At 37.9% G+C, this 15,737-nt stretch overlaps 1 protein-coding gene across 1 annotated transcript; it reads right to left on the bottom strand.

Moving 5' to 3' along the window:
* Positions 1-1,614: 1,614 nt before the first annotated feature.
* On the bottom strand, positions 1,615-15,192 carry LOC123562132 (uncharacterized). Its single transcript, XM_045354782.2, has 2 exons — positions 14,990-15,192; positions 1,615-4,406 (listed from the first exon to the last, which is right to left on the bottom strand). The coding sequence occupies exons 1-2, from the start codon at positions 15,190-15,192 to the stop codon at positions 2,288-2,290; spliced, it is 2,322 nt and encodes a 773-aa protein (XP_045210717.2). The 3' UTR covers positions 1,615-2,287.
* Positions 15,193-15,737: the final 545 nt, after the last annotated feature.

Here is a 15,737-nt window from a genome sequence, read left to right as displayed (position 1 = left end):
CCTGCCCCTAATCGATGTGGGTTCGAGCCTTACTAAGGGCATTGAATTCTTCATGTGAGAAAGCCATCCAGCTGGCTTACAGAAAGTCGGTGGTTCTACCCAGGTGTCCGCTCGTGATGAAATAATGCAAAGACTGGGGTCTTCCTTCACCATCAAAGCTGGAAAGTCGCCATATGACCTATAATTGTGTCGATGCGACGTTAAATCCAACAAAATAAATAAATATATTTTCTACCAGATATATATGAAAACTGCTTTTATGCACCGCCATAAAATGGGCGGGGCATATAGTGTTACCCTTGTTCGTGTGTGTGTTTGTCCGTGTGCTTGTGTGTTTGGGAAAGGGTGATGTTCGTGTCCGATCCATAACTTTGACATGCATGATTTGATTTCAAAATAATTTGACACAAATAATAAGCATAAATAGACAATGTGTCAAGCGCAAAAACCAGGGCCCTAGCTTAAAGGTTAAGGTCACAGTTCTTGGTTGAACTTAGCCAATTTTCACTACATATATACTAATAATTTGGTCTTCGTGTCCGGTCCATTATTCGACATGCATGGTTCGATTTCAAAATAATTTGAAGAAAATAATAAGCATGGATAGACAATGTGTCATGCGCAAAAGCAGGTCCCTAGGTCTAAGGTCAAGGTCACACTTAGAGGCCAAAGGTCACATACAAGAATGACTTTGTCTTGAGCATTTCTTCGTCATGCATGGAGGGATTTTGATGTAAGTTGGCTCAGTTGTAAACCCTCATGACACAGAATGTCATGCGCAAGAACCAGGTCCCTAGTTCAGAATTATTTCCCTTTGTTGTTACTATAAATAGCTTATATTGTAACTTTTTATTACTGGTCCTAGGGAAAAACCAAGACCTTTTTTTCTGTAGTACAATATGCATGTTACATCCAATTTTGAGAAGTATTTTAACCTATCTCTACCTGGTAAGGAGTTTTGTGTGGACTTAGGATTTTTTTGTTAAGATTAACTTCCCTAAGTTGTTACTATAAATAACTTATGCCAGTGACCTTTCTCATGTTGCGGGGGCATCCATGTCTGTGACACATTTCTAGTTCTTCATGAAATCTAAGTTCAGTCTGAAACTGCATTTTCTGCGGTCAAAAGCTAGGTCAAATAATTAAAAGGCCTTGTAAACACACCTAAAGCACAATTGCTACCTGGTCCTCTTGTTTGAAACTGTGTTATCTGAAGCCAAAAGTTCGATCCCAGCTTATATCATAAGACCATGTGAACAATTTGTAAATAGTTGAGCACTGCTGTCCTCTTAAAGTTCATTTTTCTTGTAATTAAACCAAGTCCATATGGAAGATAAAATCAGTATCAAATCAACCAGACCGTTTGTACCTGTATGTTTATAGTCAACACATTTGCTATAACCACAAAGTTTATAGCCCTTAATTTAGTTAGAATTGAGAAAATAGCTGTGACAGACTGACTTCTCAGTAAGTTGAAAAAAAAATTAACAATTACTACATCTCCACAAAACATCTTAGTTATTTTCAGAAACACTGTTCCATAGTTTTCAAATAATTTATTTGTTATATGTTTACAAAAGAAAACAACAGCATTCTTAAAGTGTGGCAGTTGGAAATTTTCCAAATTCTAAGACCTTTATATTTTCTGGACCATTGGGATCATGGAATACACTAAAATATTCCCCTTTACCCTTATCATGCTGGACACGACTGATCCTGCCTTTGCAAACAGTGTAGATCTTAATCAGCCTGCACATCTATGCAGTCTAAGAAAGATCTGTACTGTTCGCCATTCAGTCTGTACCTTTTTGGTAAGCACCCCTTTTGACAGTTTATGGTACTGTCCAAGTTGGAAGATGGACAGGTTTATTATAGAATTTTAGCAGGGTAAGGATTAAACCATTGCTATTACCATTGTCACTACATCTCAATAAAAGACTCAGTCAGACCAAGTATTATTTATCTTGATTACATTTTATGTTTCCATAGGATATTTCATAGGTTTTATTATGAAGTTCAATTTAACCTTCCGCCTACTACCGACAGATGATTCTGTCTTTGCAACCAGTGCAGACCATGATCAGCCATGGTAAGTGAACACCCCACTGAATAATAAGTGGTAGTGCGTAAATTGAATGATGGGCCGGTCCATTATAGAAATTAACAGGGAAAAGGTTAAAGCAAAATGCAAACTTAGACGGTCATGAATGTTTCTTCTATTATTCTTAGGTATTTGTTGAAAATGTAGGAAAAGTGTTGTGAAGCTGATACTAGTACATGTAAAATGTCATCTTAGATTTGACACAAAGTTCGCTAGAAGTCTGCAGATGTGGAGTCTTGCTGCGTTATTTCTTTCTCTTATCTTTAGTGACCTCATGTAGCAGATTAAAGCTTTGTTAGGTTGGTTCTCTTGTTCCATGCACTGTCCAAGTAGATTCAGGGCTGTTTCCCTGTGACCAAGGTTGACCTCTGTTTCAACTGTTCTAGCAAGATTAGCAAGTGCTTGATGCTGATCATCAGACCTCTGAAGGTGTCTGTAGGTCTTGTATTGTAGGAAATAGAGGTAAGGAAGAGAGTCTACCACTGCCCAATCCATCCAGTAGTCATGGACTTCATCTCTATGCAGCAAGTCAGCTAGAGTAGATCGATTCATTTCATACTGCAGTTCCCGAGGAACACAATGGGTCTCAGCAGGAGTAAATTTGACACAAAATGCACAGACATTTCTTACAACCTCTTCATTTTGATGATATGCAGCTTCTGCAAACATTCTCAATATTGTATCTGTGAAGTGTTCATAGCAGCCACACACAGCCTCAGTGATGCCAAAGCCATAATGTCCCTCTGTATTTCTTAAAATGAATTCTGTTTCTATCATATTCCCCACACTGTAGAATACAGACGAAAGTTTCAGTCTACTAGATGCAACATCAGAATTCAAACCTGCAGATAACCAGTCTAATGCTTCTGGAGGTAAAGCGTTGTTTGTCTGAATATTTATGGAGGCTATTGTAGTTCCCAGTGTTGAGCAGACCAATGGTGTTAGGAGACTGCATGCTTTCTGTTCTAACTTACTTCCTTTTATATAACATCTCTTATAATGTGCAATTACATTGAGCAAAGTCTGTACAGTTGTTACAGGACTGTTTTGAATTATTTTTAATAACGTTTCACCACTACACAAAGGGATATTACTAGCTATGTCATGTAATGATCTTCCTGAAATACAGAGATAGTTTTCCTTCTTAGATGAAATATTTTCTGCTATCTGATATAACATGTTCAGCTTGATCTGCAGTCTTTGACCAAGGTCATCAATCTGGACCTCGAGCAATGCTTGTCCATCAGTTTGTATTAGAAAAGATGTTCTTTCTAACAGCAAAGCTTTGACTTCAGGGGAAAACTGTCCTGCCATGAGGTTGTTTTCTGGTATAATGAAATGTGGGCAGTTCTCCTGTTGTAAACACTTGTACAGTACATGTAAACAACATGATAACCATGTAAATAAATTACTTTCCTGCCATGCATTTGAATGTGTGTTTTCAATACAATACAACAGAATTGTTTTACACATAAAACTTGAAATGTTACCTTCACCAGCATGATGAAGAAATGTTTTCAGAATCATTTTCATCAACACATAACAGCGTATTTGTGTAATGTTTAAACTAAACATTACACATCTCTCTGCTTGTGAAGTAGAAATTCTCCATTCAAGCTCTGGACTCTGGCTGACTTTACTTCCAACAGGAACAACAAAACAACCATTATTTGCTGCAAATCTCTTCATGTCTGCAGTGGGCCAACTTCCTATCCTTTTTCTGTCTAACCAGGCTGTAGCTTCATAGGGCCATGACTTACAATGCATTGCAGGAACATGGTCACTGTCTTTTATTCCTGGTATTCCCTGTCTAGCCCATGACGGACCATGTTGTTCAGCATCTGCAGGCGTATTATCGCTATATACAGTATTCTTTAACAACACCCTCCTACTTGCATCTCTAACATGGTACTTATCTAGAGCATGTGTAGCAGGAAGCGGTACATCATCTCTAATCTGTTGTAGAAGACAGTAACCTGGTGATGTGGTATTATCACGGATCATCAGAAGATTTTTGAAGCCATGTTTCCATTTTGCATAGTCCTGTATCACGTTATAATCAAAATCACATTGTAGACAATCTATATCTGAACGAAGTTCTGCTGTTGTTGTGCCCTCAGAAAAACTGCCAAACATGTGAATGGACTTATTTTTTATAGGCATGCTTAGAACTGTAGCCATAGTTTCATACAGTAGGGTTGACCTTCTCCTCTTGAGTACCATTTCCTCACTAATTCCAATGTCATCAAGGACCTCAGACAGTCTCAGAGAAAGGTTCTCTTGGTAGTCAGGAACACGAAACATACTGCAAGAAATGAATGTAATTCACCTTCAGCAAAAATTGCCTTAAGGCATTTAACAAGTCTAGTGCAGTGAAAACAAAGATCAATTTCATTATATAATAAGTTTTTGAATTAATACCAGTAATAAAGTTAATATTCCATATATTTTTGTTGTCTCAGCTACATAAAAAGCATTCTTAAATTGAAAATAAAAACCGTAAGAAAATGAAAACATGTAAGTTACTATGAATTTTATTTCAAAGGAATATTTCAATTTAGTCTCGTTTAGTCATTTACAAGCAATAATTTTAATATAGTGAAAACTTGATAATGTGATTTTATTGACAAACAGTATCTTACAATATAATATTTTAATAATGAAGAAGGTCATACCAGGAAAAAATGATCTTACTTTATATTTGTGTATAATACTTCTATAAAAATACGATTTTATCATAAACGTGCAGTCACTGTCACTGGAAAATAATATAACTGGATAAAATTTCAGTAAAAGTTGTTAATACTTACATGTTTGGATGAATTTACAACAGTTACAATATCATAGTACTTTCTCTTTAATATAAGTATGGAATTTTTTATTGTACATATTCTATTTTTTTATTATTTCCCTGTTGTTGTTGTTTTTTATTTCCGCACTTGAGTTTTTCCTTTTTTGAGGTTATCAACCGCAATCATATTATATAGAAGCAAGGTTGAGTTCCGCTCATGTTATATCCCTTGTAATTTACTGTAAAGCATGTGTCTTGTTTATTAGTCCCCTACTGGTGGAACACCAGAGGGGACTATATGAATGTTGTCCATCTATCCGTCTATCCATCTGTACGTTCGCAAATCTGGATCCTGCGATAACTCAAAAAATATTCAAGGTTCATAATACTTGGTATGTATATAGAGGGCAATATGTAGATTATGCACGTACATGACTTATGCTTGTTCAAGGTAAAGGTCACTATTGAAGGTCAAATGAAAATTGTTTCAGCTCCATAACTTTTATATGCATTGCTGGACGCAAACATTCCTTATGATGAGACAATATGTCAGCGCATAATCTATGCTTGTCTATTAAAGGTCAAGGTCACTGTTCAATGTCAAGTAAAAAATTTGTTTCTGCCCCCCCCCCCCCCTTTAAAATTGTTCAAAGAATTTAATTCCATGCAGAACTCTCAGAATTATCTCCCTGGGGTCAAATATTGCCCTGCCCTGGGGGTCATATGGTTTACATATACTTATATAGAGAAAATCTTTTTGCCCAAAAGCACAAGCCGTAGAGCCTCAATATTTGGCATGTGATATCATCAAATGGTCCTCTGTAAAGATTGTTCAAATTATGTCCCTGGGGTGAAAACAGGCCCCGCCCCAGGGTTCCCAATTTTCACATAGATTTATATAGGAAACAACTTACAAAATCTTCTTTTCCGAAGCCAAAAGACCTAGGCCTTTGATATTTGGTATGTAGCATTGCCTTAAGGTCCTCTTTGAAACTTTTTCAAATTATGCCCCTTGGTTGAAAAGGGGCCACGCCCCGGGTGTGCTAAGTTTTACATACAGTCTTACCCCTCTTAAGCAGCAAATTTGGTCGCTTAAGCGATGTGACCGCTGATCGGAGGGGCAGCCAGAATGTTATATATTTCAGACTTCTGACCAGGGTTCAGTCATAACTTAAGGCCCGTTTCTTCTTCGTTTTACTCTTATCATTTTACCAGATAACATTGACGTGCATTTAACTTTGAAATTCTAATGGTCTTGTCCGCAAATATTGTAAGTACTCCTTTTCCGGTTTTTTCGACGAACTTTCGACCAAATTTGAAGAATAGGTAGCGCCGACTATGTGTCGTATTCGGCGAAGTGTCGGATTCGACGAAGTTTCAAATTCGGCAAAGTGTCGTATTTGACGAAGTGTCTTTCGGCGAAGTGTCGTAGTTCGCAATCGACAACTCCGGCATGTGTTGAAAAAAGTCATTTTCGCAATTTCGGTAAAGGGAAACTACACTACGCGCTTTTTGTCTAGACTACAATCTAGACTAAGATCGCCGTTACGTTCCGTAAAAGAATCGGGTGGTTTATATTTCTTTCAAAACTTTCTTTCAGTATTTTGAGAAAGAAATATAAATAAAATCACAAATCTCTTGATACTAATTAAAGATCGAGTATTATCTTTTACCGAACTGTGAATAACAAAATTGACACGAGGTGACAAGCTGATTGCCGATAATTACTGGCCATTTGAACATAACAAAAAGACGGTCACACCTTTTGTTATCAGTTTGAATTGAGAAGCTCATGTCATTTTGTATCTTCAACGACCGCGAAGTGGACATCCAAAATAGAAAAAGTAGAAACTCCACAGGTCGCTCAACACAACAAAAACGAAAATGTTGCAGGCTCGGTTTGATTGAGCCTGTTCATGGACGGTAGTGGAAATGCATGCTACCGTACACGCCCTCTAGCCCCGGGTTGAGCAGAACTCAACATTTACACATGCTAAAAGTACAAAAAAAAGAAAGTCATACACTTCCGTTTAGAAGACAAAATCCTTGTTAACACATAGAATTCCAACTAAGATATCATAATCAGTAATTATTATCAAACTGTCGCGAAAAAAACAATCCGTCGCTAAAAAAACAAATGTTCATATTTTCGGATACGTCCTTTGTGCTCAAACGGAAAAATAAAAATGATTGGCCGCTGATAGGGGTAAATATTGTGGCCGGGAGGCAAATTCTTTGACCGCTGACTGCGGATGAGGGGTGACCGCTGAAGCGGCTAATAAAATAGAGTAAAAATCGGAGTGGGCGTCACAGACTGACCGTTGGGAAGGGGGTGACCGCCGATAAGGGGTGACCGTACGGAGGGGTTAGACTATAGACTTATATAGGAAAAAACTTTAAAACTCTTTCTGTCTAAAACCACAAGACCTAGGTCTTTGATGTTTGGTATGTAGCATTGCCTTATGGTCTTCTACCAAGATTGTTCAAAATATGCCCCCGGGTGAAAAGAGCCCCACCCCCACCCCCTGGGGTCCCAAGTTTTACAGAGACTTATATAGGAAAATACTTTTAAAATATTCTTGTCTGAAACTGCAAGGCCAAGGCTTTTGATATTTGGTATGTTGCAATGCATAGTGCTCCTCTACCAAAATTGTTCAAATTATGCCACTGGGGTACAAAGATACCCCGCCCTGAGGGTCCCAAGTTTTACAGGGACATACATAGGAAAACACTTTTAATAATCTTTTTGACTGAACGTTCAAGGCCTTTGATTGTGTCTGACGGAAAAGGGGGAGAACTCTATAATAAACAGTTCTTAAATCCTACCAGGACTGAACTGTTTTGATATCTGTCTTCTGGCCTGTTTCGTCGGGCCCTTAAGGGGGTTTCTCTTGTTGCTCTGTCTTCTGAAATGGCATTGAGTACATACGTTTTTGGTTCTAAAGGTTTGCTTTTTATATATTTATACACGAGCATTTTTGTGTTTGACATGCCATGCCTTTTTGGTTCTATTACGTGTGTTAGAGATTCACCTGGAGGGGATTACTTTTATTTACACTGACTCGTGTCTTTGGAACATGGTGGGGTAAGAGTGAGGTTGGGTGCGCACCATAAAAAGTTTAAGGTCCCCAGTGGTGTTTTTGCCACTGACCGTTCCTGTGTTCCTTTGTTTGTTCGTTTTGTCCTAATGTGTTGGCTTTGTGTGCGCGCGTGTATGTGTATATGTGTGTTTGTGGTGTGCGTGTCTGCGTGCTGTGGGTTTCGTTTTGGGGAGGCTGCGTTTTTGGTACGTGGCATTCCCTGTTTGATATTTGTCTTTGTTTTTTCTAGACTTTTGATATTTGGTAAATAGCATTGCCTAGTGGCCCTCTGACAATATTATTCAAACTATACCACTAGGGTGAAAAGAGGCCCCGCCCGAGGGTCACTTAGTTTTTATATGATTTATATAGGATGAAATACTTAAAAAAATTATCTGATAATATTTCCTAGAATGTTTAATTATAATTACCTGATGAACCTAAGTAAGTAGAGGTCATTTGACTGTGACTTTGACCTACTGACCTACTGTCTTGTTTCTTAATATACAGCCTTGAAATTTGAATGACATATACACTTTTGCACACGGATTTTAAAACTGACTTTCAGAGACCATGAATGTGACCTACTGACCTACTTTCTTAATATTTTAGCATCAGTTTTATATTTGAAACATGTAGCTCAAATTACTTTGGTAAGTTATTCAGGGTCATCATGACCCTCTTGTTTCTTTCATCCATTTCAGCTCACCTGAGCCAAAGGCTCATGGTGAGCTTTTGCGACCGCTCAATGTCCATCGTGTGCCGTCCGTCGTGCGTCCTCCGTCGTGCGTCCGTCAACTTTTTCTAAAAACTCTTCTTCTTGAAAACCACCCGGCAGAATTACACCAAACTTCACAGGAATGATCCTTGGGGAGTCCCTTTTCAAAGTTGTTCCAAGAATTTGATTCCATGCAGAACGTTGGTTGCCATGGCAACCGAAAGAAAAAACTTTAAAAATATTCTTGTCCAAAATCGCATGGTGTAGAGCCTTGATATTTGGCATGTAAAATCACTTATGGTCCTCTATCAAGATTGTTCAAATTGAGCCTCTTAGGTGAAAAGAGGCCCCGCCCTGGGAGTCCCAAGTTTTACATATACTTATATATTGTAAAACTTTAAAAATCTTCTTGTCTAAAACCACATCACCTAGGCCTTAGATATTTTGTATGTAGCATTGCCTTGTGGTCCTCTACCAAAATTGTCCAAGTTATGCCCTTGGGGTGAAAAGTGGCCCTGTACTGGGGGTACCAAGTTTAACATAGACTTATAGAGGAAAATAATCAAGATCTTGTCTGAAAGTTCAAGGCCTAGGTGTTTGATATTTGGTATGTAGCTTTACCTGGTGGATCTCTAACAAGTTTGTTCAAGTTATGCCCCTGGGGTAAAAAGAGGTCTCGCCCTAGGGGTCACTTTTAATATGAGTTATATAGGAATAAATACTTCAAAGATTATCAGATCAAATTTCCTAGACTTATTATAATTATCTGAAGGCCCAAAGCAATTAGGGGTCACTTGACTGTGACCTTGACCTACTGACCTACTTTCTTGTTATTTAAGATACAGACTTGAAATTTGAATGATATATACAGTTTTGCACATTGATCTTAAAACTGACTTTCAGTGACCATGACTGCAAGTAGCTCATATTACTCAGGTGAGCGACCCCGGGTCATCATGACTCTCTCGTTTATTGATTTTCATGTATATTTTAATTATCCCCTTTTCTTATATTCTCAGGGTTTCTCATATTCTCTTTTTATGCCTTAAAGTTGCCAAATGATATAATATTTGTTATTTTCTAGATTGATATGAAATAAAACAAAACCGACAGACTGAAAATGTCGAGCGATTTGAATGCGAATTGATGAAAGTATTGGCAAATTACTGATTTTCCAAAACAAAGTCTTTTTTTTCTGGTGGGGTACGCAAAATTACAATAAATTATTCATTATGCTATCAATTGTCATATTTCTTGATGCTTTTACTACGACTGTATCCTTTTATTGCAATTATTTAAATATTTTAGTTTCTACAAGTTCTTTGTGCAGAAGAGACAAATCTAAATCCACTGGAATACTAGAAACTCTTGGTCCATTTGTAAGTTGAGAGTGGTATCAAATACTGTATCAAAAGAAGTAAATGGGATAATTCCTGTAACATCTCGTGGCTCCAGCTAAAAGACAAATGAATTTTCTATAAAATTACACCAAAATACTGTTTATGAAATGGTTGATCTTTTACTGGGAATAAAACAATCCCTTACGGCTGTGCGATTATGAGAAAACAGCATATACACAGGTTATCTAATGCCTGATACCATGCTCTTGGCATTTTCAATCTGTTGTAAGTAGCCCTGTTTTTAAACAAGAAATTTTGAATTATTATTATTATTATTATTATTATTATTATTATTATACCAGATTTGTTGGGCGCCCTTTTCATATTGAATATACGTTCAAAGGCGCTTTACAATTAACCATGTGACACATCGCAGATATGTAGGAAAATAACAAAACATGACATATGCAATCACAAAACTGAAACTGAACAATTTGATTACACGCCTTTTTATAAATGACATATTCAATGGCGTTGTACATAATACTAAAAAGTAATAGTTATTACAACAATATTATAAATGAACAATGATAATATTTACAGCCTTATTGTAACAAACAGCCATGACCGCACCCCACCCTTGAGGTCGTTTTACCCCTGTTGCCAATACCAGTGCTTTAAACATCTGGTACGCCCAGACGGGCTGCATATAGTGGTTCAACCTCCCGGTAAATGGTGCCATCATGTACTGTATTAGATAGAAATACCACACACTTCAAGTGAAACTCAAGTCTTGCGAAAAACACACACATAGAACGTCATAACCCTTAGAATGTGACATGATGAAATAAAAGCTGGATTGTCAATTTAGTTAATTACATGATGAATTGTACAGTTAAGAGATCTTCGTCAGCGACGAATGACTTGCCGTAGTTCTGTATTTAAAAAAAAATGGCATATTTATTATGGGTAGAAACAGTCACAGTTGGTATCTATGTGTTGTAGAAAATTTTGAAAAGGTGTGCTTTGAGAGCTCTTTTGAATGAATTGAGTGATGAATCTTTTCTGAGATTATCAGGGAGGGAGTTCCATAGTTTTGCGTTGGCAACCCTGAAACTTCTATCCCCGTAGGTTACCAGTCGACTTTTTTGTGGCACAAGGGTTGTTGCTGCACTTGCTGACCTCAGATTTCTAGTTGGCACGTACACCTCCAGTAAGTCTCTCGTATACACCGGCGACTGTCCATGCAAGGCCTTGAATGTTTGAATGAGAATTTTGTATTTGATTCTACCTTGTATTTGAAGCCAAGGCAGATCTTTAAGTATTGGTGTTATATGTTCAAAACGGGTTGTTTTCGTAATAAGACGTGCAGCTGTGTTTTGGACATTTTGCAGTTTGCTCCTTGTTGATTTTTGCACGCCGTACAAAAGAACATTGCAGTAATCTAATCGTGAGGTCACAAGCGAGTTTATCAGGGTTTTTGTGGCTTCAGTTGTCAAATATGGTCGAATATGACCAACGTGTCGTATTTGGCCGTAGCATGTTCGAGTCACAAAATTAACATGATGGTCCATGTGCATGTTCGAATCAAGCGTAGCACCAAGGTTTCGAACAGTTTTTGATGGTCTTATGCTCGATTCGCCAACTTTCAGTTCTAGATTTTCAACATGTTTGGAGTGTTTTTGACTCGAAAAAAGAATTCAATTTTAACATGTTTGAATTCATCCATGAGATGATTTCTTTTAGGCATTGTTCAACTCGTGTGATTGTGGCTGCCTTTGATGCTTGGTCAACTGGTTTAAACGATAGATAGAGTTGGGAGTCATCTGCATAAAAGTGGTGGTTTAGACCGTGGTTTCTACAGATGGGCCCGACTGGCTTTGTGTACATCGTGTAGAATTTTTGGCCTAGAACAGACCCTTGAGGAACACTGAATTTCATAAGGACTGGTTCAGAGAGTTTGCCATCGACGCATACTGTTTGGTAGCGGTCTGTTAGATATGATGCCACCCATTGAAGGGGTTTATCGGCGAATCCAAAATTAAATTCGAGTCTGTGAAGAAGGGTGTTATGGTCAATGGTGTCGAATGCAGCCGACAGGTCCAAAATCACAAGTACTGTGACGTCACCTTTGTCAAGGGATTCGAGAATGTCGTTCTGAACCTTTAACAACGCGGTTTCAGTTGAATGAAACCTTCTGTATGCTGACTGGTTTATTTCATGTAATTGATTGTTCGTCAGATGTTCCTCAATTCTTCTGTTTACCCCTTTCTCAAGGATTTTTGAGAGGAATGGCAGATTGGAAACAGGCCTGTAATTCTTGAGTGTGTTTTGGTCAAGACTTGGCTTTTTTAACAATGGTCTTATTCGTGATGTTTTAAATGATTCTGGCACGGTTGTACTTTCTAGAGAGATGTTAATAATTTTCGTCAATATTGGGAGAAGTTCGTTTATACAAGATTTCAAGAGCCATGTAGGAAGAGGGTCTAATTCACATGACTTATTAGCTGACTTTTGAACAAGCTTTTTCACCTCCTCCTCTGTTGCTGGACTGAAACTAGTCAAACGCGCGGTATCACATAGTGATATGCGTCCGTCTTCTGGAGTAAATCATTCATTCTGATCCTGGCATGCAATATTAGTTCTCATTTTTTCTATGAAGAAATCGCTGAACTCCTGTGCTAGTAGTTCTGGGTTCTTGCCTGATGGAAGTGCCGCTTCACTTGGACCGTTCAACATTTTATTAGCCAGTCTTTGGGTAGTTGTGTAAGAAGAGAGCTACAAAAAGTTTCTTTTTTGTTTAGCACTGTTAGTCGAAGAAAATCCTTACATAGAATGGATGGAGCGCATAGCAGGTGTCATATTTTCGTCAGCACTCGGACTAGACTGATACTGCTGGAAACAGTACCAGTTGAAAATAGTCAAGCCCTAATGGCTAGTGTAACAGTTGTAGTCCAACCTGATAACCACTGTGCTGCCGACTCATTAATTTTTAGCCTGCTCATGGCAAATGATTTTGCATTTGCGACCAGTGCAGGCTGATCATTGTCTGCACTGTTCGCTATTCAGTCAGTCGATTTTCAATGAAAATCCCTTTGAATAACAAGTGATAGACCAGTCCATTTTAGAAATTAAGCAAGGTAAACATTAGACAGGAAATATTTACCTAATGATACAAAAACTGACTGAAATAGTAAAAACGAAATCATGACCTGAAAGAGACTACATATATGGCACTATCTCTCTGAAACTTGGTCAGAATGTTATACTTGATGCTTTTTAGGTCAAGTTTAAATATCTGGGTCAGGTGGGATAAAAACTAGGTCACCATGTCAAATCAAAGGTAAAGCTTGTTAACACTCTAGAGACCTTATTTTAAAAACTAAATCACCAGATTAAATCAAAGGAAAAGCTTGTTAACACTTTAGAGGTCACATTTAAAACTGTATTTTTATTAAACTTGGTCAGAATGTTAATCTTGATGATATTTAGGTCAGTTTAGAATCTGGGTCATGTGGGATCAAAAAGGTGAATTAAAAGGAAATGCTAGTTAACACCCTAGAGACCATATTAATGACCATATCCTAATGAAACTTGGTCAGAATATTAATCTTGAGGTGGGGTCAAAAACTAGGTCGCCAGGTAAAATCAAAGGTTAAGCTTTTTAACAATCTAGAGGCCACATTTATGACTGTATCTTCATGAAACTTGGTCAGAATGTTAATTTAATATGATCTTTAGATCAAGGTCGAATCTGGGTCATGTGGGATTAAAAGCTAGGTCACTAGGTCAAATCAAAGGAAAAGCTAGTTGTCAGGGGTTAGAATCGGGTCAAGTGAGCGATACACGGCATTCAGGACCCTCTTGTTCTTTGTTACTATTGCTTATATCTTTACTATTGCTTACATCTTACAGTTACTTCACATTAATATTGTTCAGCATGCAAGCAAAGTATGTGCAGGGGCTAAGCCCATTATACCCAAGATCAAGGTAACCAAGGTGTTATACTTAGGTTATTTTTAAGGTAACAGTTTTTCGGCAACCTTTGTTTTTCTGTCATATCTTTGTTACTATTGTTATATCTTACTGTAAGTTCACATAAACATTGTCCAGCATACAAAGTATGTGTAGGGACTGGGCCCATTATATCAAAGGTCCAGGTCACCAAGTTGTTATACTTGGACTTATTTTCTTGTTTATTTTTTTTAAAGCTTCGTTTATAGACATATCTTTGGTACTTTAAAAGATAATGACTTGAAGTTAAAAATATTTCTTTATAATCGTCATCAGCATTTATGGTTACAATCCCCATAACTCTAAGTGTATTTTGACCGGATTATACCCCTTTCATACTTAAAGTGTTTTGGCAGTCTTCGCTCTCTGTCACTTGAGTTCAATATAATATAACGACTTGAAACTTAAAATGTATCTTTATCATTATCATCTGCTATAGCAATAAAGATTACAAAAAAAAAAATATTAAAGATATTGAATACTGAAGGTTTTAGACAAAGTGTTTTCTGTTCTTGAAATTGAACACTGAAGATTTAGGACAAGCGTTTCTATTTCAGGACTATTATACTGAAGATTTAAGACAAAATGTTTATTGTTATTAGGGAGAGACCATTCGGTCACAGAAGCTTTAAGATGAGAGTGTGTTTATTATGATCCTATATGGAGAAATTTTAAAATGATAAAGAATATAAAAATACACTGCAGATCATGACTAGATGAACGGTTGTGCAGGCTGATCAGGATCTGTTCTGGTCGCAAAGGCAGAATCCGTCGTATCCACCATGATAAGGATTAATCTTAGAATAAAGTTAGGTGGTGATAAAGTGACTTGACACGTGCAACAATCCATATTACTAAAAAGAAAAACAAAGAATGGAAAAAGAAAACAACACTATCAGATTCTTGTTTCTTAGTACCACTGTTATACTTATTCCCCATTCCTACCCACCCATCCACGCTCCCACTCCACTATCAGATTCTTGTTTCTCAGTACCACTGCCATACTTATTCTTGCCCACCCACCCACGCTCCCACTCCACTATCAGATTCTTGTTTCTTAGTACAACTGCCATACTTATCCCCCCATTCCTGTCCGATTCATGCTCCCGCTCCACTATCAGATTCTTGTTTCTTAGTACCACTGCCATACTTATCCCCCATTCCTGCCCATCCACCCACGCTCCCACTCCACTATCAGATTTTTGTTTCTTAGTACAACTGCCATACTTATCGCCCATTCCTGTCCAATTCATGCTCCCGCTCAACTATCAGATTCTTGTTTCTTAGTACCACTGCCATACTTATCCCCCATTCCTGCCCATCCACCCACGCTCCCACTCCACTATCAGATTCTTGTTTCTTAGTACAACTGCCATATTTATCCCCCATTCCTGCCCATCCAACCACGCTCACACTCCACTATCAGATTTTTGTTTCTTAGTACAACTGCCATACTTATCCCCCATTCCTGTCCGATTCATGCTCCCGCTTCACTATCAGATTCTTGTTTCTTAGTACCACTGCCGTACTTATCCCCCATTCCTGCCCATCCACCCACGCTCCCACTCCACTATCAGATTCTTGTTTCTCAGTACCACTGCCATTATTATCCCCCATTTCTGCCCGCCCGCCCACGCTCTAACTCCACTATAGATTCTTGTTTCTTAGTACCAATGCCATACTTATCCCCCAT

This window comes from Mercenaria mercenaria, chromosome 2 (assembly GCF_021730395.1).
Source record: "Mercenaria mercenaria strain notata chromosome 2, MADL_Memer_1, whole genome shotgun sequence".
NCBI classification, from domain to species: domain Eukaryota; kingdom Metazoa; phylum Mollusca; class Bivalvia; order Venerida; family Veneridae; genus Mercenaria; species Mercenaria mercenaria.
The sequence above is the reverse complement of the archived record's forward strand: the minus strand, read 5'-3'. Positions and strand labels throughout refer to the sequence as shown.

Excerpts from the sequence above, each read along its gene's own strand:
- LOC123562132 (XM_045354782.2), bottom strand. The coding sequence starts at position 15,192 with ATGGCAGTGGTACTAAGAAACAAGAATCTGATAGTGGAGCGGGAGCAT. Across the intron at positions 4,407-14,989 it reads GTGGGAGCGTGGATGGGTGG|TATGTTTCGTGTTCCTGACT; the intron begins GTAGGAATGGGG and ends CATTTCTTGCAG.